At 28.4% G+C, this 24976-nt stretch overlaps 1 protein-coding gene across 2 annotated transcripts in view; it reads right to left on the bottom strand.

The window, feature by feature from the left end:
- LOC123300218 (protein espinas-like) overlaps positions 1 to 24976 on the bottom strand; it is a 632746-nt gene that overhangs the window by 2212 nt on the left and 605558 nt on the right. For both annotated transcript variants that reach the window (XM_044882745.1, XM_044882746.1), the window contains exon 4: positions 355 to 558. In XM_044882745.1, the coding sequence (XP_044738680.1) occupies positions 355 to 558 (204 nt within the window). The remainder of the gene's footprint in view (positions 1 to 354; positions 559 to 24976) is intronic.

Below are 24976 nucleotides of genomic sequence, written 5' to 3'. Positions count from 1 at the left end.
TGACTGTTTTGTTCCCCATAGGGATATTTTATCACAGAATTTTCAGAATCAATTGAGGAAGAAATTAGTTTTTGTATTTATCCCTTGTCTACGGTTTCACCACATTTTCTTACTTTAAAATCATGGATGTGTGGATAAAAGATACGAAAAAAGTTGCGATTTCGATTATATTTTAGGCCATGCCTTAAAAGTATAAATCGACTTAATAGTTTTTTACTGAGTAAATCATCACTATCAATTTTTTCTAATCTTTCATACAACATTTAATAAGAAGAAAATGAAGAAATTGTTTACATTCTTTTCATTTACATTTCATAAATATATTTAAATACACAATAATTTTTAATTACATACCTCGTCACATGCCGAGCATCGTGGTTTTAATGTTTCAGCATGATGTCGACCACAATAAAGACGTCCTTCTCTATGAAAATAAATAAGGTCCACTAGCAACTCTTTACAAACACAACATATAAAACATGCAGGATGCCAGCATGTGTTGGGACCAGCTCGTGATGCAAATACACAAATGTCACCAGTCGATAATGATTCTTCACACTGAAACAATTAAAATTTTAATGTTAATTACCAAGTTCTAAAAAAATCTTATAGATAAAATAAAAAAATACCCGAATATATTTTATTTTTTGACTGAATGCAAAAATGGCAGTAAAAAACTTAGCTATGTAGTATTTCGAAAAAATTATAGATCTTGAGCCCCATCAAATACCCTGAATATGAAAAGAAAAAAAAAATTAAATATATCGTTTTGCAGTTTATGAAAGTAAAATAACTTTCCAAAATCACGCTAAACATCTTTCCAAATTAGTAGACTTACTTTTGACATTCAAGATAAGTTAAAATCTGTCGGGGACTTTACCAAACGTGCAGGTTATCAAGTGGTCGTAACTTTTTAATTAATATTATACTCTGTTTTTAACTACATGGGATCATAACTTTAAAGATTAAGCACTTGCAGCTTATTTATAGGTCATTGTGAAACATAACCAACCACTCAATAGAAGGGTTCCAACTTAATAGCAGGGTACTCAACTTGACTGCCTACCCCAATTTAGTTATACAATCATTATCAATCTATAGTACTCAATAAAATATATCAAAATTTCATCAAAAGAAAAAGAATTTCTTTGAAATTTTATCCAACTATATTAATCGAAACTTATTGCATCAGAAACTGCAAACTACTTGCAAACTGACTGAGCTGGTACAATTTAGCTTTATAAGATAGAAAATAAATATCCTTATAAATGCAGTAAATAAATGGTGGAAGAGCAATTAAATTAGACAATATATAATATCCTTATATGTCATATGTATTTATTTGCGCTTCCACCAAATTTATCAAGATTTAAATGATATAAAATTTTATTTATTTATTTATTTTATTTATTTTTTAAAGAATTTTTTACATTATGTTAAAAAGAATGAAAACAACGTAATAAAGTTTTCCTAACGAAAATGAAAGTTTTGTCAAGAGAGTGAGTGATAAACTTAAATGGGAGCAATGTTTGCGAATAATGTTCTCGTTAGTCGTTAGTTAGAATCCGACATTATTTGTCAATCTTCCAGTTTTCCACCAAGTATTTCGTTGTAAATTAATATTGTATGAACAGCTTTACCTAAGCAGTACATTAAAATATAGAAAATGGGAATGGAAGTATACTTTACTAATAACTAACAAATAAACAATTGCTACAACAATATGTAAGCATTTAGCAAGGGAAGGTCGTCAAAAGAAATAATTGGACCTATTCTACCACATGGCTGTAAAGGTCTTGGGCGAAAATAAAATATTTTTGTTCAATCGCAAAATGATTGTCAATAATTATATATCTATTGCAAATTGACAATGCATATCTATCGCATATGTACAGAAAAAATCAAATTTTTGATAATTTTGATAATTAATTAAGTTTTAGAAAATCACTTAAACAATAATTTATCATTTGATCATTTTTCCTGTAAAACTTATATGTACGAATATTGAATTTTATGAATTTGTATACAGTAGTACACTGATTATCCGAACGCCGATTAACTGAATCGCCAATTATCAGAATCAGCATAATATAAAAAAATGAAACCAAGTATATGTATGTAATTTTTATTTTGTTTTGTTGTAACAAGTTGGAACTCGTTGGAGTCCAGATATATTTCAATTGTTATGGTTTAAAGCTAGAGGCAAGACACTACATGTTTTGTGACGTTGGAACATTTGTTTTTTTTTTCAACTCAATAGCATTGAATTGCAGCAATACAGTTCGTTTTTCTTTATTACCAGTCTATGTCCGATTATCCAAATTTTCGATTATCTGAATCGACCTTGGTTTCAATTAATTCGGATAATCGGTGTTTTACTGTATTTACATCTTGCAAACAATCTTTGTTATAAAAAAATTTTTGTGTGTGGAACCATTGAAAGACTCAATTCAAAAAAAAAACCAAATCTTGACAGTTGAAACGATAGTTGAAATTTTATAGAATACGGACTCCTTTGCATGAAGAAAGTATTACCTTTAGAAAAAATAAATAAATAAACAAATTTTATGATAACTAATCGAAAAACTGCAGAGGGCCGAATTAGATTAAGGGCTTACAAGACAACATTCCCCTGTATATGTACTCATAGCTATATTATGCACCAGTTGTTTGTTGTTATTGGTATTGTTGTTCTGGTAAATGGTAAATGTATGTTGACAGATTTATGTGTAACAAGAAGATTTCTTGTTATTGTTTATAAATATTGTAATGTAAATTGTAAATGGTAACGTAATTTATACATAACATATAAATTATTTTATTCAAAGTGTTTTAGTTTTGTATCTATGACTATGATTTTATTATTATTATTCATACTAAACTAAAACGAACTAAACACAAAATGTATCTCCTAATTTAATGTAGTTTAACTTAATATATCATATGTTTTATATAGATAAAATATTTATAGCCTGGACAAATAAATGTATGAGTCGCGGGACCCATGACAGGAATGAAACTTCACTAGCTTTATATCATAGATATTTACAATTGCTTATGTAAAATATCAATAACTAGTCATCTGCGAATGGGAAACAGAAATATTGTTAAATTTTAGAACACGAGTGCCGCCTGTGAATGGGCAATGAAATTATTCCAATGCATGTTGGATTGTATTTATGTATTGAATTAATTCTGAATCCATTCAGATCCATTTAAGAAAACGGACTGGTCCGTTTTGCTAAATATATGCTTAACGTATGTGATACGCACGATAAGTTGCGCACAACACTTAATTTACCAAGAAACATAGTGTAGGTTTTAATGGGTTAGTTTTTATAATAACAAAAGTAGCCAAATAGAGTTTTTTTGTAATAATTTTTCATTTAGAGACGCCTTCCACTATGATAAAACACATCCTCTCTTTAACTAGTGTTTTATTGGTTTCATTCAAAATCTTATTGAACTGTGATTCGTTAAAGATATATTAATTTATTTTGTTAATTATCTCGCAAAGTAGGCCTCAGATCCAAAAGTGGAAAATAACTTTTTCCTTCGTCTTTATGAGCATATTCTGCAGGATAACGATCTGCAGTCAATAACAGAACATTATATATATTGTTACATACTTCAATGTTTCCACTCTAATAATGTATGATCTGTATTGGTTACATGAACTAAAAACATTTATCTATAAGTATAAAATAGTTGAGTTGTAACTGTTTGCATATTATACATTCATTGTAAAGGTATTTATTGTACTTGTTAGGTATATGTGTTATATGTTATATCAATTATTATAGTAACATCTAATTTGTATTGTATGTTAGAAATATATTTATTATATTTACATGTTATGTTCGTTCATTCAATGTTTAGTTTTAAACTAGAGAATCATTTAGTATTACAGTTGATCAAACATAAATTACAATGGATTTATTTATTATATGAGGAACTTTATTTGAAACTAGGAATCAAAAATAGTATTTTTAAACTCTTGAATTTGATGGATGTACAAAAAAATATTTTACTCATATATATAAGACTAATTTTAAGAGCTTTTAAACATATTAGAGAAGGTATTTTAGGAAACTTAAAAATTTGGGTAAAACTTCTCTTGTAATGTCTGAATTTAAAATGCTCTGGCTTATTTTAAGATTAAGAAAATAATACCTGTCACTTAGTAGGTGGAAAGTCTCACCGAAATATACTAACCTTTTAAAAATATTTTCGTCTAAATCTCAACGTACCTGATATATATTTTACTGTATTTAAGTCTAATTTTAAGAGCTTTTAAACGTATTAGGAAAGATATTACAGAAAACTTGAGAATTTGAGTAAAACTTCTCTTGTAATGTTTGAATTTAAAATATGCTGACTGGAGGGTCTTAAGACTGAGAAAATTTGAAATATTACCGGTCGCTTAGAGGGTGGAAAGTTTTACCGAAATGTACCAACTTACATTTCGGTACCTCATATATATTTTTTTTTAATTGATGTATTTCGTTTAGGAGAAAAGCAATGATCTAATAAATCCCATCTATTATTAAAATTGCAACTTCCCAAAATATCTTTGAAGCAATTACAACAAAAGAACAAAAAAATTCTTCAAAGGGTATTATTTCGATATATTTTCGTTTTATCAATAGCTGTTTTAGGGTAAAAGCTACGACCGATAATTTAAATTACGACCGATAATTTAAGTTTTCAAAAGAATCTTTGATGTAAAAAAATCCTTTATTTCATTTAGACAGCATAAAGTTGTGAAAGTCCATATAAAAGCTGATATTTCCAAATATTTGGTATTGCATACAAAAAATTATTTTTGGCTTTTCAATTTAAAATATTTTCCACTGTCGTTTTCGGATCCATATCAAATAATGCTTTAAGGTAATTCCAACAAAAGAAAACGATTGAGAATATTTAAGATTGCCATTTTTAATTTTGACAAAAGTAAGTTTTGGATCTACCTTAGTTTTCAAACTATAGAAGCCAATATATTTAGAAGAAATCACTGCTTAAATCACTGTTTTAGTCGCAGAAATGACAACATAAGCGGTAAAAACTCATCTTTGTAGATAATTTTGAAAAAATTTAATATTAAGATAAAAAGATACAAAGCTTTGCAACAATCTCTGAATTCAGTAAATAAGATCATAAGAAAATTATATGAGTATAAGGTCTTTAAGTTTCGTGACTGAATTTCGATATTTACCCTCATGGCTTACACCCCTTAATAAATATATTTTGGTATATCAGTGTATTTTCCCAAACCAGAAGTTAAAGATAGACGTAATAAGTCAAATTTAAATTGTGGTGGGTTAAAATTGTGGTAAAACAAAAGATAACTTACTGAATGAATAAACAAAATATATTCATGATTAATTCTAATAAGTCATTTAGTGAACATAAATTACAATTCTTGTTTGACAAAATTGATAAAAGTAATAAATATTAATGAATTATCTAAGTAGTTTCCTTATTTTTCTTTTACAAAATTTACGCCTTAAGGTACGAAAACCACACCTCACAAATAATGTATATTTAAAAGTGTATAGGGTGTTTTAAAAGTATAGGGTGTTTTTTACACGATGGCAGAATTTTAATGCATGGAAACTCAATCTACGAGTAATATTGATTTCATATTTGCTTCAGAATTAACTTTTTTTTAGATGAGCAAACAATGTAATTCATGAATGTTCTGATGGACAACGCAATTAACTTTTTATTTCGTGTCTTTTCTTCTTCATACCCCTTTCATGGCGCCTCCACCATATTTCGAATATTCGATCAAATATTCCACATTTCAAGACCACAATTAGAGGGGAAATTATCTTATTTTCATTCAATTGAAGTTCGTCAAAATTTTCAAAGAATTCATCTAAAAATGTACTGTCCATAAATGGATACAGTAATGTCAATGACTGCTCTTCTTAAATCAGGTAAAATTCGCCATAACTGACTGTGGATCTTACCACATTTCAAATATTGGTGAAAAAACGATTCGTGACAGTAATTGTTTTTTTCCTTTTGCATTCTGACAGAGCTCATTTTAAAAGTGAGCTGCTACTATTTCTACAGGGTGGGCTCTTTTAATCTGTTATGGCTAATAGCTTGTTTTGTATTTAATCAATCAAAAAATAACTTGAACAAAAGCAGAATTTGATGGCAGAAATGTTGATGTTCTGATATCAGATTGGACTTAGTTCTCTGGGTTGCTTTAATAGTCAATTTAGATTCTAAAAGGTAAGAGATAGAATAACATGTTAAATTAGAAAGTTGATCGTCATTAAAAAGCTAACATTTTTATTTTAAACATTTTTTCGAAAATCGTTTGATTTCGGAGAAAATGTGGCTTAAAAATCTGTAATTATTGCATTTAAAAGAAAATACGCTAGCTTTAGAAAAAATTTTTAGACAAATTTATTAAGGACAATAAAAATCGTTCGTCTACTTTAATAGCTTTTAAGTCCAGACAAATTTTCAAAATGAAAGTCAAGGTCAAATGACCTTGAAACTAGAATTTCAGATCAAAGCTAGGTCAAAATACTATTTTAATTGTAGTTTGAGCTTTCTAATGAATATAATAAAACATTTTGTTTCACTGGCAACAAATCATTGCCACATCATTCTTACCATTAAGCATTCTTCTAGTTGCTTTAATGATTTTTGGAATCCATAGGATTTTAGACCAGTCGCAAGTTCATTATATATATTGTTAATATGGGTCATTAAATATTCCAAAAAATCAAAGCACTTTAAAGCTGTTAATGTGTATATTATTTCTGATTCTGAGAATTTCAAAAATCTGTAACAGACTTCTATGACCGATAAAAGTGTCCAGTTTACTTGCGACCCCACAACATACTCATATATCTTTCAATAAATTGAAATAATGTTGTTGAAGACATATGTTAAGGTTGATATATCATGTGCACATGGATGGGGTTGGAATGGGTTAGGGATTGGTTAGTTAGTTTATAGTGATAACAATTGTATGTATTTGAGTTATGTAAGTTACACATACAATATGTGACACATATAAACTAACTTTCTGAATACGATTATTATAATATGATTGTATAGGAGATTGGGGACTGTATGAAGTAGTTACTTGTTAATTTATATCTATTTTGTTAATAGTAAACAATGATATGTATGTCTAGTGTGTGTGTCTGTATGTTATGTTAGGATATTACTAGTGTTCCTGTTGTGTCATATTTATGGTAAAGTAGAAGGGATATGGGATATTGTGTTACGTTGAATTTGATAATATAAATGTTAATGTCATACAAGTATACGTTGACTAATTTTTAGAATATTTTTTACAACCAGGTTTCTGTGGTTTTCTTAGTACACTAAGCGGATGAATTAAAATTTTATGAAACAAAAAATTGATCTGTAAACAGATTATAGTCAAAATTAATAACGATATCGGTTATAACGATATAACGACGAAAATAAAAGGTCCCGATAATAGTTATAACGACACATAGGCTATAGCGCAATAATCATTGGAATTATAAGCAAATATATTCGCTAAAACGACTAACGCATGTAAAAGCTCACTTTGTTTATGTGTACATACTTATATAAACTTTATTTTGAACCTTATTAACTTCTTTTTTTATTTATTATTTGTATTTAAGGTCGCTTTTAACGTTTAGGTCATTAGCGATCGCAGAGATTCATACATTATTTACATGCTTAGCTATAAATGTGTTATTATTCATACAATTAAGTTGTTGATTTTAACAAATTTGAAGAGGCCTGGGAAATATTTGGGATTATTAAGGGTTTCTTTGGCTTCCGAGAGTAGTACATTTTTATTTCTTTTATATTGGTATCCTTGACATTGTGACATTATAATAATAATAATAATATTGATTTAGAAGCCCAGATATTAATAAAAAATAAACTTTTATTTGAAAATAGCCACTATAAAATCCAAACTTGGTTTCGAACATATATAATTATTTTAATTCAGGATCCAAATCTCGCAGCTTTATATACAATATATCAAAATATCTTAGATAATGATAAAAATAAGGACAAACGGAATGCAAGCGTCAAATTTTATCAGATTCTCGTAAGATACCAAGCTTTCAATTTTTGGTAGCATCCAAATCCTTCGAAACCAAATTTGGATTTTATAGCGGTTATTTTCAAATAAAAGTTTGTTATTTATTAATATCTGGGCTTCTAAATCAATGAGGATTATAAACTTGGTGTCTAAAAAAAAATGTGTTAATTTCGAAGATTAGAAAAGGATTTAATATTTTTGAACACTTTCACTACAGCCTCAAACATTTAAAAATTGTGTACGTAACATTCAACTGTACGACCCTAAAACTGCACTATAAGTGCACTTTCGCACAATAAGTTTGGTTTTTATTTTTATATTAATTAAGTTTGTGATCGTAAGTGATCTAAAAGTCTACATTGATAATAATGATAATAATAAAGTCTAAAATCAAACCCAAAGAAGACCTAAATTTCAGCGAGCAACGTGTAGCAATACTTAGTATGACGCTATTCAGATTATGTATTGTACATATAATGCAATCTGGATATGAGGTGTATTAAAGTATGCCATCTATCGGAAATCATCAAACATCGGTGGATTCAATGAATATAACTTCCGTGTGGATTAATACGGACACAGTGTACATGAGCACTTGATTTATATACAAATCGAATATACTATAGCTAATATATTATGTAAGTGTATTTATTATTACAGCAATCTATTGTTTTAAGTTATTAGATTTAAATTGAGTTCTAATATTAGTTTGATTAAATTCATTAGTTTTCAAATTAATTTCATTTAATCATTTGAATATTTTGAAATTATATGGATATTTATTTTATCAAAATTTTCCAATAATTATAAATTCAAGATATAAATTGTTAGAAAAGTGATATTGCACACACCAAACAAATGTAAAAATATTGTAATATCGAAAATTTGAATTTTAAACATAACTGAATTAATTTTGGCAATTTTTGGCGTGAGGTCTTTACGTACGAACACATGTTTTATGACTTTAAAGACATAAGTTCGCATAGTTTAAAAATTCGAGCGTGTGTAAAGGAAGAAAAAACAAAATTTTGGAATTTTCGGTAAATATTATCAAATAAAGAAACATGTTAATTTCTCATCTGATCATTTTCATACCATGTATATATGAAATGTATCAAGGTATACTAAGCTTAGTCCCAAGTTTGTAACGCTTAAAAATATTGATGTTATCAACAAAATTTTGGTATTGGTGTTCAAAAAATCACCTAGAAAGTACATTTCGAGTTGTTTGTCTGTCCGTTTGTGAACACGATAACTCAAAAACAAAGAGAAATCAAGTTGAAATTTTTATTGCTTGCTTAGGACGTAAAAAGTGATATTGAGTTCGTAAATGAGCAACATAGATCAATTGGGCCTTGGATCATATGGACCCATCTTGTAAACCGTTAGAGAAAGAACAAAAGTTTAAATATAACAAATTTTTCTTTAAAAAAATAAACAACAATTGTTTGAAACATTTTTTCGTAAACTTCACTGTTTACCCGTGAGAGCACAAATTACGCAGTTTGAATGGCTGCGTATCAAGTTCGGATACTAATTCAGTTGCTGTTAAAATACCTTGTAAGAAAACTGTTTGTTGAATACGCGAATTATTGTCCACTCCTAAAGCCAGCACATCAAATATTTTATGTACACATTGTAAGAAAAATTCAGTTGTCGAGATTTATACTCTCTTGGTGGTATTTTTATGATAACACTAATCACTACTATACTATAGTCGCTAAACAAATTTCGTCTTTCTTTTACTTACGCTTTAGACACCATAATGGATCTTAATAATGTGACAACTGAAAATTGATTAAAACAAATGAATATTGATGATGATCAAATGTTAAGTTGTATATCCGTGACTGCTACTCATTTATTAGTTGACGTTGCGTTAGTTAATTGGTATGTTGGTAAGCTGTAGTAATTAACTTTTATCTGTCCTAAACATCTCTAATCTATCACTTGTGTGTTATATATTTATATATACAATCGATTTATCACCGTCAATGTTCTTGTTTTGTTGTTGGTAAAAGTGAAAGGTTCTATGAAGAACCTATATCTCAAAAAACTGTGTTTGTTAAACTAAGGTAAATGTACCATATTACGGGATGTTTATGTATAACGAGCTTTGAAGTTGATAATTAAAATAAATACAAATATTACCACCATGAATGTACCCCGAAATATTACATAGGAAAATGACTTTCTGTGAAACTTTTTCTAACTCATCCTAAAATGTTCTTTGGATTATTCCGATCAAAAGCTCTCACACGCATAATAATTTTTAACGAACAGTTTTCGAGTTACGAGCGATAAAAGCTACGAATATATTACAGTTTTAGTATACGACTTTCTGTGAAACAATTTCAAGCTACCCATAAAATTTTCTTCAGATCGTTCTGATTAAAAGCTCTCACGGCCACAAAATTTTTTAGTAGGTAGTATCTTAGGGTAGCGGGTTTGATTCCCGCCGTCACAACAAAATTAATTTAATTAATAGTTGAGATGGGCTGGTGTAGTGCATGGTATATGCATGTAGGAGGTGCACTCAGCCTCTGAAATTGAGGAGCTGATAAATGAAATTATCAGCGGAAAGGTGGTAATACACGTATATGGTATCACAATGGACTCTATAGCCTAAGTGCGTCCTTCGTGGACAGCCAATATAGCCTAACCTAACCTATTTATTTTCTTAATCTACACCCATTTCACATAATCCAATACTGAGCTAGAAACAAAAGATTAAATAAGTTTTTCTTCAAAAATTTTGAAAATATTAAGTAATATTTCACTCATTTTATTTCATTAAATATTTTATTTCATTCAAGCAATAGGTGCCTATAATTTCTATAAATCTCAAGCAAAGCTAAAATAGAATACTTTTGAGATCAGTGCGCTATAAAATGATAAATTTCGATATAAAAACAGACAGGAAACTTTGTAATAATAAAAAAACAAGAGAAATAACAAGTACAAAACGAGTAGTAGTAAGCAACAATATAATATTAGAAGTAATATAACATAACAACAATGTCATGGCAGTAAAATGTTCTACATTTTAAATTTATTACCAACATTGACATTATAATATACAAGAACCTAACCTAAAACTTGCTAAGTTTTACTTGCTACAGATGCAGAAGAATATTATATTCATTCTTGTATTCTTTACTTGTTATGTTTTAGTCACTCATCTGTTGAACAATTTTACTACCAAAACGAAATGATTCTTTGTGTCTTCAAGAAATCAAAACAGTGTGGTTTAAATCATTCAAGAAATAGGCATGTTGATTACATTTTTATCACTTCACGTGAAGAATTCTTACTACACAGGCAGAACAGTGAAGTAGCTTTTTTGAAAATCTTTAGAAATACGCAAAATATGAACCTTTGAAATTCATAATTGAACCAAGAGGATGATATAGGTTAGTGACGTCATTGTCTGATATCACCATAGAGATACATTCAAAATATATACCTATACAACATTGTTTTGCTAAAAGGAGATAGGCAACAATCTTTGAATAATTTCATAACTTCTTTGTTTTTTAATAAATTTTAATTTCACTTTTAAACTTTGTCATGTTATTAAAAATGGAGTTAAAAATTTAGATTAATTTGCTTAATAAAACAGTGTGGTTTGAATCATTCAAGAAATTATTGTTAACCTGAGTTAAAGATCCAGATTCATTTACTGCGTTGATATATTGTAAAACCGGCGTTCTCTACCTATTGTAAAGCTCTTCAGTTTAACCTTATCTAACTTAGCAATGACCTCTGGAAGTTCGTGAAGATTTTTAATGAAATCAATAGGAACAAATTAAATATTTCGATGTTTTAAATCTGCAATCTTCGCTTTTTGATAGCTGAAAATTATGTACAAATTTCAAGAAGTTATTACAAAAGCATAGTAGTTTTCTAATTGCGCAAATACTCGGTGTAGTCAGAAACTAATGGCTAATTAAATTTAATTAAATTTTCGATTAAGAATTTAATTCAAAGCAGAAATAAATTACTGGAACATTAGAAATTGCGAGTCTGAAGCCTAAGAAATCGTTCGAAATTCGTGTTCGTGAAATTTTCCAATGTTTTAAATTTAAAAACAACTAAAAGCGCTATCGATTTTGCTAGAAAGCTGCCAACACTGATTTTTGTTACAAAAGTTTAGATTTTTTCTGAGTATTTCTAAACCATGCGGTATTTAATATATGGAAACCATTTTAATAATTTCATCTGTATCTAACATTTAATAAAATAATATCTTTCATCTTTATTAAAATGAAATGTGTGATTTTCATCTCAGATAAATATAATTAGTAGTTTCCCATTTCATTCTGCTATACTATCTCTTAGTACGTGTTCATTCAACTAGGTAAGGTTCTAAAGCCATCAAACACAGATATACACGGTGCTTCATCAACAATAAGCTAAGGAAAAGTGGCAATATGTAAGTTCAATAGGAATTCACGTTTCTAGATTGAATATTGTGTGATTTAGCCCCAGTATTGTTCATAGTTTCTCAGGTTCAAAGTTCTCGGAGGGCCGTTTACCCATAATTGAGTTAATTTAGAGGTATTGCACATCAATGCTTAAAACCATAAGCTTTTTAACCTCCGAACTAAAAAAAGGGGTGTCATAAGTTTGACCGCTATGTGTGTATGTGTGTGTGTGTGTGTCTGTCTATCTGTGGCATCGTAGCGCCTAACCAGATGAACCGATTTTGATTTGTTTTGTTTCGCTGGAAAGGGAATTTAACGGAGATCTTAGCTATATTTCAAGTGCGAGTTTAGTTTTCCGAGCCAGAAAAAACAAAATTGGCGATGATCTTCAAAATTGATTCAGGCTTTAATTAAAAAGAAAAAATTTGACGGTTTTTTTTTTTCTTAATTTTGTAAATTCACTTGTTTATAGCTAATTCTAAGTAATACAAGGTTTTGAATGAGTTGAAACTGCTTAGATAACCTTCACATGACAGTATCAAAAAATACACCATAGAAATATTCGAAGACTTATCCTTATCTATATTTTCTTGTACAAAATATCAATTTTGACATACCTGAATCTATTTTTATCCATTTTGACAGGTCTGACATATAAATTCCTATGAGCGTAGTGATATCGAAAATTTTCGATTACTTAAAAATCATAATAATTAACATTATTAGTATGTAGAAATGCATTAAAAACTGTTGTTAAATCTCGTTTTGCGCCTCCCTTTTTGAACTTGGTGAAACTTTTGAATTCATTTTGACACTAGTTCGTTAACATCAAAGCAAGTCATTTAATGGAACAATTTTCAATTAAATTTTCGTCTACCTCGAACCAATTATAAACATGTGTTGACAGAGACATCTATTAACTTTTGCTAACAACTTTATTTTTTATATATTTAGCAGATAAAGTTTGAATAAGTGACCTAAAAATTAACAATTTCGCTCTTTTAATTTTGACCTTATGACTTCAGAATAAAGCACCCTGTATATCCATGAAAATATATCATAATATGTACGGTTTCAGTTTTGATATCTTTTTACTCATATTATGTAAGCTACGGTTGTCATTCACATAAAACTTAAACACAATGATGATGGAAATCAACATTTAAGTGAAGAACGAAGAAGAAGAAGAAGAACATGAAACAGGAAAATGGATGGACATTATTTACACACCAGTGCATTTTCTTATTACACTATGAAGAAGAATGAATGACGTAATATCTTCAACCTATCATCAGCATCATCAGCATCGTAAAAGGAAAATGTATTTCCTAAAAAATATGATGACGTACATTGTAGTACAGATGAAAATTATGATTAAATATAATAAAAATATAATCGGAAAATTTTCATTCTTAATGACAATATGTCAGTTATAGAAATTTTATTCGAGTAATTCAAAATTTTTAATAATTTTTTCCATATTAATAAGATATGATAGGCTGATTTTTTTCTTAATCTTATAGTTTTTTAAACTGTTATTTATTTGCCAATTTTTGAATCAGCTAACAAAAAAACTGTGGTATTTAGTTTTTTAATTTTTTATGAAATTATGGAATGTTATCTGCGCTTCCACCAGAATTCTATGAATTATTTATATTATAAAATCGTTAATGTTGAACTTTGCGATAAAGTTTGCGAAGTATCAATTCAATCCGACGTTTTGAAGTGGCTGAAAATCACGTTCAAAGATTCCGTTACATAGATACATAAATACATTCCAAGATAATAAAAGCGTATAAAAAAACATTACTCATTTTCCATTATAAAAGGATTTTTACTCATATTATTTACTCATTTTCTAGTAGAAAAATTAGAAATGAACACTTTCATTCAGAGGCTTACACGAATTGTATATCTGTTTAAAAACACAATTTTTCACTGTATACATCTTGTAAGAAATTTCTTTATCTTTAAAATTTAATATTCATTTTATTAAGCGAAAAAAAAGTTTATTCAGAGGCTTGTTTGAACAATTATTGAAAATAATGAAAATTAAAAAAATTAGAAGAGTAAAACGGTTGAAAAAATCGCTGGAAAAACAAAAAATTAATTCTCACTTCGAAAAAGAAAAGCACACCAAAATTTACATGAAGTAAAATAAAAACAGATGAAGATTTTAGACTTTTGTTTCAATAGGGCCCTGTAATATGGTAAGTGTTATATTTTTCGTTTTTAAGAGAAATATGTATCTGCGTGAAAGAAGTCGCGAGCTTTGAAGTAGTTTGGCCTTTATAGTTCAGAAAAACCTGCTCATAGGTACGTGCACTATTTGTGGCAACAGCACTGTTACAATACATTTATTTAGACGTAATGTGTATACATATACTCAATACACACACACCCAACTGCTTATTTGTGTTTTTTCTTGTTTTTTTTTAAAAATCTTTTTAACGAATTGATTAAAAAAATGATATTTATTTCCAAATTTTCCAATTTTTTTGTTTTATTAAATATATTAGTTTTTTAGAGTATTCATAAAAACGGCTTATTAATTTATCCGCCCGTTTCTATGTGTTTTTGTATACTTTAATTAGAAATATCTGTTTTAATTTCAGCAAATTCTTAAGACAGATGAGTTAACTGAAAAACTATTTAAAATTTATAGCCATTTTAAAAATAAATAAGTTCATTTGTAAATATACAGAACATTAACATTGATGTATATTCTATAAATTTTAAATATATTCATAGACCATTAAATAAAGCATCACATTTGTATTTATATTATGATACATCAAAAAATGTTAAAACATTTATACAACGTGTATTATAATATTTATCGGTTCTCCCAGCTTTTTTTTTGTACTCCACTAAAATTTTATGTAAGTATAATATAAATATTTCGTGAGTTTACATTCTATTAACCTTTGACATAGCTTGTTGCATCCCCCTCGTCTTTCAAACTTTAAGTAAGAAAGTACTTTTTATAATATAAGTATTATGTACATTAAATATGTTAATTTTATTATATAGATATTTTATAAATTCTGTTAAGATGTTACATATTTGGATATGTTTCATTTGTTGCAATGAATATTAAGGATGTTGTCTCTGTACAATATTGTAAAAATGTTGACTATATTCATGGTAAAAGTATACATGCTCCGTTTACATAGATAGTCAAATTATGTGTTATTTTTAACTCTATAATCTAACACGCAACGATTTTTCAACATAAACATTATGTGCCAAATTTGGTCTTAATATAGATATCTCTCTTCAACGATCAAAACTATAACTATAGCCGCCAGAGCCTAATTGGTCGAGCGGTCTATGGCGGTAGACTTTGACCGTTTGTCTACTTAGACTTAGGTTGCGGGTTCGAATCCAGGCGGCAGCAGTGTGAACAATTATAATTCAATTATATAAATAAATAAAAATTAACAAATAATGATGTGGGTAACCTCTGTTAAAGGCGTATTTAGAGAAACGGAGGTTAAACCCCATTATTATTACTATTATTAGTTCAGTTATTTTTCTAGAATTAAAAAACTTGTTGAAAACACATCCTCTCTTATGCTCTTCGTGTTAATTATCCGAGCATAATATATCTCGAGTTAATCAACTTAAAATTTTTATGGTAATTGATTTATAATATCCTTACCATAAGTATAAAAAATTTAGAACTTTCTGACACTATGTGCAGATTATTTTTATGTTGCTCTTAGGTATCTATTTTTATTAAGGTCTCCAAAATTGCCTTATAATTGACTGTAATAAATTGAGTTGAGTAAAATTTAAAAATTTTTTAAAAATATTTTATGGCAAGTTTTTATTATAAATAATATTGGAATTCGCCAAGAAAATTTGTTTAGAAAACTATTTCGTCACTATAATTCACACCTTTCAAAGTCAAAATTCGATATTTTTTTAATGACTCTATTTAAAAGTTTTTTTCGTTCCTCGAACGCCCAAAAAGCATTTAGATAATTCAGTGGTCTGTTATATTTCATAATCACGAAAACTCACCGCGAATGAAAATAAATAGAATGAATTTAAAGTAAACTTGAAGTTTTGTCTTACGATCTCTTGAAATTATTCAGACTATTTATAATTAAAAATAGTTTTGTTATACATCTTATGATCTTTCTATTAAAGTAAATTTTTTTCAACTTCCTATTTTCGACAAAATAATATAGGAACATATTACTGGGCCAATTTCAATACGAACTTGATTGTGTAAATAATATCTTTTCTCGAGGCTCTTCTCGACCCCTCCACCATGTATCAAACTAATCTTTTAAAAAAATATGAAAAAAATTTAAAAAAATAAAGCTTCATTTATTGAATATTTTTTAATAAGACGATGCTTTAAAGCTTTTAAAACACTAATAGCTCTTATTTACTTGAAAAATGAAAATCGCTAGTAGAGAAAAAGCTACAAAATGTGAATATCAAATATTAAATATAAAATTTGATCACTAAATATATTTTCAGATTTTCTACTACTATTTACCATATTGAATGTGTAATATGGATGGCTAAAGTTTGCTTGTTTTAAATATTTAATACGTGATATGTATTTAATTTCCTAAAAAAACATTTAATATTTTATAATTTAAATGTAACAAAAATATAAATTTCAATATACAAACAATTTACATTTTTGTTTACTTATGAAAACAACATTATGTTAATAATATTATTGCGTTTTAGAGGCACTTTGTTTAAAGAAAATACAGATTGGAACAAAAAACTTCGAGCCGTTCTTTTTTGATGATATTTATGTGGAACTAAATATTAATGGAATCAAATATGGTGTCAAAAACAATACTTTAAAAAAACTCATTTAAACAAAATTGGCAATCATAGGGACTGCCGATAGAAGTGAAAACTTAGAACTTTTAGTATAAAAATTTGAAATTTCATAATATTTGAATTAAAATTAACATTATCAACATCAATCTGGTTTTCAAATCTATTGACACTCCGAGCAACAATTATATGCATGTTTATATGGTTTTTTATTATTTAAATAATTACGCGCTGTACAAGATTATGACAAAATATAAATACAATTCAATTGAAATAACAATTAATATACAATTATATGACTTGTGGATAGTATTTGTATTTACATAAATTTCAATGTACTTGTTATATACGCAGCACTAATGTTACACAATACGTCAGCTGTATAGCTACAGGTATACTGAAATAATAGTGTCGGCGCGCGCACAGCATGTCGGTAACGCGAACCTTTAACATTTTCCCCTACCAAAAGTGCCCAACGTCGCTAAAGAAGTTTTTACTTCAAAAAATCCAGAAGTCGATTTTAAAATCATGTCCTATGTTTTTTGGAGAGCTGGATTTGAAACTGTTATCGATCCGATATTTCGTTTTTATGCTTTAGTCTCAAAAATAAAATAATAAATAATAATAATAATAGTTTAATTTTAATTGACAATCACAAAAACTTTTTGATGGAATAAAATTTTAGTATATATGAACAAAAATTGTAGTATTCGTCACAGTTTGAAAATGAATTCAGAGACCGAAACATGTCCATCGTATTACAAATGTAAAAAAAAAGAAATCTTGAAATTAAAGTGTTATTTTATTTTCGTCAAAACAATAAATCTATGAACGTTATTCTAAAATTGTAGATCATAATATTCTCTACAAAGAAGGATTATTTCTGCCGCATCGGTAGCTTCTAGTTACAGTATATAGAAATTATTACATTATTCGAAAGAAGAATTATGATAAAGAAGAGAATGATAAAATACTGTTTAGTGAGTACATAAGGTTTTGAATTCTCCACGTAAAAACAACGAAAATATGTATAGTGATAAAACGCCCATCATATTTTTGGTTGTATTCTGGCGTGGACATCGAACAAAGACGTTCTATTTACGACTTTTTACCTACCTTATAGTTTTGACCATAGGCGTATCTAGCCTTTGGGGCAAGAAGAGGGGACAAAACAACAAATTTTTGTTCTAGATGGGCAAATAAGAAATTTTTGGACAGCAAATATCATAAATTCAACAATATAGTACAGGTCTAGGGACGGGGAGCAATTGATCTCTCCTTCCCATAGATTTACCAGTAAAAGGTTATTATCTTAAAAATTTTGGTTATTTACAAAATTTTAACTCTTTTCTTTTGACTATTTTCGATGTAACATCTTGTATAACTAAGAACCAATGGTACCTTCACAGTTTCTTGCACTCTATACGTACCGATACAAAATACAAGAAAGACATGTAGCACATCCTATATATAAATAGATATTTTGCATATAAATTAGATAATACTTAAAATAATGTATTTACTGGATAGGTCAAAGAAATTGAATTTTGTTTTTGAGTGCCCTTTTTCCATTCATTTAAACAACATGTTTTATAAATACATACCGTATATTGTTGTTAAATTTAAATTAGATACATACATATTATTTTGTTTCAATTTCTTGTTAGAATAACAAATACGTATTTACTTATATTAACTACATTATATGTTGTATTATATATATATATTTATACTATGTATATATGAAATATACATAGTATATTAAGTTTCGTCCCAAGTTTGTAACTCTTAAAAATATTGATGCTACGAAAAAAATTTTGGTATAGGTGTTCATAGAATTACCTAATTAGTCCATTTCCGGTTGTCCGTCCGTCCGTCCGTCCGTCTGTGGACACGATAACTCAAAAACGAAAAAAGATATCGAGCTGAAATTTTTACAGCGTACTCAGGACGTAAAAAGTGAGGTCAAGTTCGTAAATGAGCAGCATAGGTCAATTGGGTCTTCGGTCCATAGGACCCATATTGTAAACTTGTTAGAGATAGAATAAAAGTTTAAATGTAAAAAATGTTCCTTATCAAAAATTAAACAACTTTTGGTTGAAAAATTTTTTCGTAAACATCACTGTTTACCCGTGTGGGGGCTACTATGCATGGTATTTCAACAATTAACTCAGTCAATTGTTTGTTTTTACTTGTTATATTTTAATTTAACCCCTTTTATACGGATTCTGTAATGTCTAGCAGGGTCTACAAACATGGTGTATTTTATATGATTAGACATAGCTTCAAGTAGTTTACTCATTTTATCCCATTCAAATCACCATATACATTACTCACTTGCCGATCGCAAGTAATGTAACGAATGTAAGCAAGTAGTGTATATCGAAAACTGAATGAGATAAAATGAAACAATACAATCCTTTGGCTAGTAGTGTGATTTACATACGATATATAGCTAATATTCTTCTTGTTATTCTCATTTATGTAAATTTTATGGATGGACATTTAATAGATTATCTAGCAGCATCTTTTGTTTGTATCTATTTGTAGTATTATTATTCCTTATATTATAGAGAAATAACCGTTTTAATTTAGCTGTATAATTCTTCTCATCCTTTTTGATTGATTTTATTTAATTAAAGTTATTAAAGAAACAATGGATATTGTTAAATTAGTTTATTGCAAGTTAATTTTTACTTTATGTCTTGTTCTGGATAGATTGATTTATAAGTGAGTTAAATTTATGGAATTGCGCGCTTAACAAATATGCGGAAGCAATAAAAACGCAATAAAAAAGTAACGGATGCAGTATACACATGTTTAGGTTTCTACCGAACTTTTTTAAAAATATTTCTGATAACAATATACTAGGCCACAAGCCCATCCTGAAATTTTTCGGGTGAAATGCCCCACCAGAAATCGTGCTGAAAAAGATGCTTCTATATGATAAAGTACGTCTAAGCCCCATGGCGTTAGTTTTGTGCGATACAGGTGAGTACAGGTAAGACTATGAATGTCAAATCCCTTGGTGTCTCACCCCTGCGCCACAAATATGTACGGCATTGGTGGATATTAACTCTGCATAGGCATTCGAAGCGAATTACATAAATGCTCTAGAAAAATAAATTTGGTAAATTCCGTCAATTTTTGATCATCGGTCAATTTCCGAGGCCCTACGTGTTTTATTCTGTACGGCATTTATGTTATTTGTTTCGAATACTAATGCAGAGGTAGTATCCTTAGTACCAACGCCGTACATATTTGCTTGTGCAGGGGTGAGACACTAAGGGGGGTGACATTCATATTCTCAGCTGTACTCATCTGTACCGCGCAAAACTGATGCCATGGAGTTAAAATTACTTTGCGGATCGACGACTGAGACAAAAAGAACAGAAAAACTTCTGGAAGTAATGGAGATGTGGTTTTATTGACGTATTGAGCGTATTTACTGTACCTCACATGAATTTTTTCGTATGGAAATTAGGTGGAAAAGAGAAGAAGAGAGCAGTGAACTTTTAGTCTTTTTCTGTGCATTTTCCTTCAAGACAGAGAGTGAAGAGGGTTCTCTTGCATAGCCTCCCGGCGCCCAATCTAAGTAGAAAATTCTTAAAAAATCCTTTTTAGCATATTCTATTTTTAACGACCGAACTAAAAACACCCCGACCGAATTATAACACCCCTTTATAATGGAGAGTGTTCTTAGCTATGTTTCAAGAATTCAGGGTTCCGCACCCGGAAAAACTTTATAATTGGCGTCTTCAAAATCGGCTCAGTTTGGGAAAGGCTTTAAGGAAAATGATAATTTAGTGAAGAGAGTTCTTAGATATATTTAAAGTGTGAGTTTAGGATTCCGTAACCGAAAAATTTGTCGAGGGTTTCTTAAATGTTGTAAATTTCACTTGTTCTAAATAAAATTCTAACTCTATAGGACTAATATAATCCAGAAAAACTAATAAAAAAAAGAATAATTTACATTAAATAATAAAACAAATTGCTATGTAAAAAGTAATTAAAATTTTTGTAAAGGTTGTGTAATAAAATTTATTTCCTACAATGAATAATAAAAGAAAATTTTTTTTTGTGTGTATATTAGTTGAGCGAGCGTGCAAGCATCATATTCATTCTTTTTCAACGAATTGAACTTAAATTACACCTAGAATTTATATAATTTTGGTTGAAGCGATAATAATAATATGCATGGAATAAATACCTTTAGCTGTATAGTGGGTGTAGTTTCTTTGATTGCACCGTCGAGGGCAGTTATTCAAAGTTTATTATTATACCCAAGTGTTTATGTGTAGTTTTGAATGTTATAAATATAAAACCATACGGTTTATGAATATATTATTACTTGACTGTAGATACATACAAAATTTGATATGGGAACCATATCACTTCCTTGTAATCGTATAAACAAGTCAAATGATTCAGTTAATAATATATACAAGTGAAATTTACAAAATTTAAGAAACCCCCAACAAATTTTTCGGGTACGGAACCGTAATCTTGCATTTGAAACATATCTAAGAACACTCTCCATTCAATTTCCTTTTTTTGAAGCCTTTTCCAAACTGAGCCGAATTGGAAGATCATCGCCAATTTTTATTTTTTTCGGGTACGAAACAATAAATTCGCACTTGAAAAGAAGCTAAGAACACTCTCCTTTAAATTACCTTTCAAACGAAACCAAAAAAATCGAAATACGTCCATCCATTAATCACTAAGATGCCACAGACAGACAGACACACCGACAGACACACACACATTGCTATCAAACTTATAACACCCTTTTTTTTTAGTTCAGGAGTTAAAAAATATATTTTTAATAAAATTTGAAAATCGATAATTTTCGATATTGATATGGATAAGGAAGTTTAGAAGTAGGAGACTGCACAGCAGACTAAAATTTAAAATTTTAAGGCTGTATGGTTAATGAGACATCAGTACGTAGAGGGTAGTTAGTTATACGCAATAGTTATAAATTCAAAAGCAGTTTAAGTATTACTTCCCATCCACAGTTTCGTGGAGTATTTTCGCTGAGTATTCTTATCAAAGTCAGACGAAGTGAAGAATTCACCACTACATGCTCGTTTTATTATGCAAGTATCTCATTGCTATGGCTGATGTCGAAGTGGCAATAGCTGCTGAGTTGTTAAAAAAACTTTTCATTTTTAGATATATGATTTGATTATTTTTGAGATATACGAAATACATACAAATTATCCGATCGAAACTAGTTAAAAAGGAATCTGGCATGCTCTATAGACATTTCCATTGAACTCGATATTGAATTTTATCGATTGCAATACTTCCTTTATATATTGTACAAGGAAGTAAAACTGTATATTTAAAAAAAAAATACAAGTTGTATTAAATATTAAACATTATGTATAATTACAGTTTTATGGAAATTTTTTGTTATATCTGTTGGAAAATGTTTTTATTTTAGTTAACGTAGCCGAAAAGTTTTTAATTTTCTTAGAGAAATATGAAGTGAGTGAAAATCGTCGAACATATTCGAAAACACATCAAGGAATTTAACGAGTTGTAAAGTAAAGAGGTATGTATAAAAAGAATTACAAGATTTCAGGAAATGGGTATGTCGCAGATGGATTGCCGAATCAACTGTTTTACATAACCGTTAATTGTGTAACAAAATAACACCGGTCTGCAAAAAAGCTGAAAGACATCAAGCGGTTTTCATAATTAATGAACTTTAACACGCAAAATTGCATATACGTTTTGCATTAATCAATGCAAACGGGTAATATGATTGAAATTTGAAAATGAAAACAGTGATTTTAAGGACAATTTTAATGAAAACTTATCGTTAAAGCTAAAAAGCATGCGCCCAAGCAGCGAATTAAGACTTGTAACCTAAAAAAACTGGTTTCTATTACTATAAGCTGTTGAATTTTTTAGAATACAATAAATTTGTTTTTTTATTGTCCAAAGTCCAATATATTTGTAACAGAAATCATTTACTCAGATTAGTCATTACGTTTAAACTTGGGTAACAGTTTTGTTAAACACATCGCATTGGAAATCCAACTGAACGTTATTGATCAGCTATTTTTGCATAACGAAACTGTTTTGCAAAACAACTGACTTGGCAATTCATTTGCGACATATATATATATATATATATATATATATATATATATATATATATAATATGTGCTTTTAATCTTCGACAAAAATTCGTCTTACAATCTTATTGATACTCAAATCCGTAGATTTAGAAAGTGAATAGAATATTTTGGCTTGGTAAAGCCATTGTTTAAAATGCGAAATAGTGGTAATTCTTTTTAAAATTTTGCTTATGAAATAAAATACTTCTTAGACTATATACCCGTAAGATGTCATTGAAAAAACACTAAGAAAGTTTGTAATTTTTGTCGCCTTGGTGTAAATTAGTCAATGCCATAATGGATTATGGACTTGTTAAAAAGTTTAATTCTAAATAAATTGAAATTTTTTTTTAATCAAATTAACTTCGATCCTCGTAATTTCAAATTGGATACGAAAAATTAGAAAGAAATAAATTCTATGAGAAAATCGAATTAATCTTCGAAAAATATATTTGAAAAAATACTTTTAGATTTTTGGTTTATTTGGAGTATACAGGAATGGAAACTAATGATTAGCGTGGGTTTGATTAAATGTTGAATACTGTAAAAAGTTTTAATTAGAGCCATTTAATATTCTATAATTAAAGTTTAAAAAGCTCAAGGGAAATTGTAAAAACACTGAACTAATAAAATGCAAATTTTGAGAAAGAATGGATAAAACTTTTAATTTTGTATGCAAATGTATTTGATAATTTGTCATTGAAGATATTTTTTTATAAAAATTTAAAATTTTCGTTTTATCTTTCAAGGTTGATTGACCTTAAAGAAACGTTCAGGTATTGCCAAGTCTGTAATTTAAAATTTTCGGGATTAATAGCTTTATGTTAAGAATGCTTTTAAAATAATTTAAAGAAAAGAGCAGTGTACTGTGTTAATGAATAATTAAAAATAATATAAATTTGTATCTAAGAAAAAAAAATGTAAATCCTTCTGTCAGAATACATTTTTCTCAAACAAAGAAAATTAAAAGGGGAAAACATAATTTTTTCATAGACATTTACTTTTTTTTCTTTATTTACACAAATAAAGAGTACATTTAATGTACACATAAAAAATGATGCGTTGCGCTTACGTTATACGACCGACGCGATATTACGATCATTTATTTTAATGATTCTAATTATTATACAAAATGTACAAATCACTTTCGAGTTGTAATCGTAAAATCGTTTAATTTTTTCTATTTTAATTTCAGCTATTTGCATTCGTCAGAAAATTATTCTTCTTAAAAAGTCGCCAATTAGACATAGGTTTATCTAAGATCAAACAGGCATAGATTTAATTTGTAAGTGCTTAAGAAACTGATTATTACTTAAAGATTTAATTTAGGCATAGTGTCAGGAAATTCTAAATTCTTGTATACTTATTAAGGATATTATAATACAATTACCAACAAAACTTGAAATCGATTGACCGTCTCTAATTCGAGATAAATTTAATTAAAGTTTTTCTAATTTTAGAAAAAATTAACTGTCAGAAATTTAAAAAACTTACTGACCATTATTGATGTAATTGTTGAG

This window comes from Chrysoperla carnea, chromosome 5, assembly GCF_905475395.1.
Source record: "Chrysoperla carnea chromosome 5, inChrCarn1.1, whole genome shotgun sequence".
Lineage (NCBI taxonomy): Eukaryota > Metazoa > Arthropoda > Insecta > Neuroptera > Chrysopidae > Chrysoperla > Chrysoperla carnea.
This window is presented reverse-complemented; position numbering and strand designations above follow the sequence as displayed.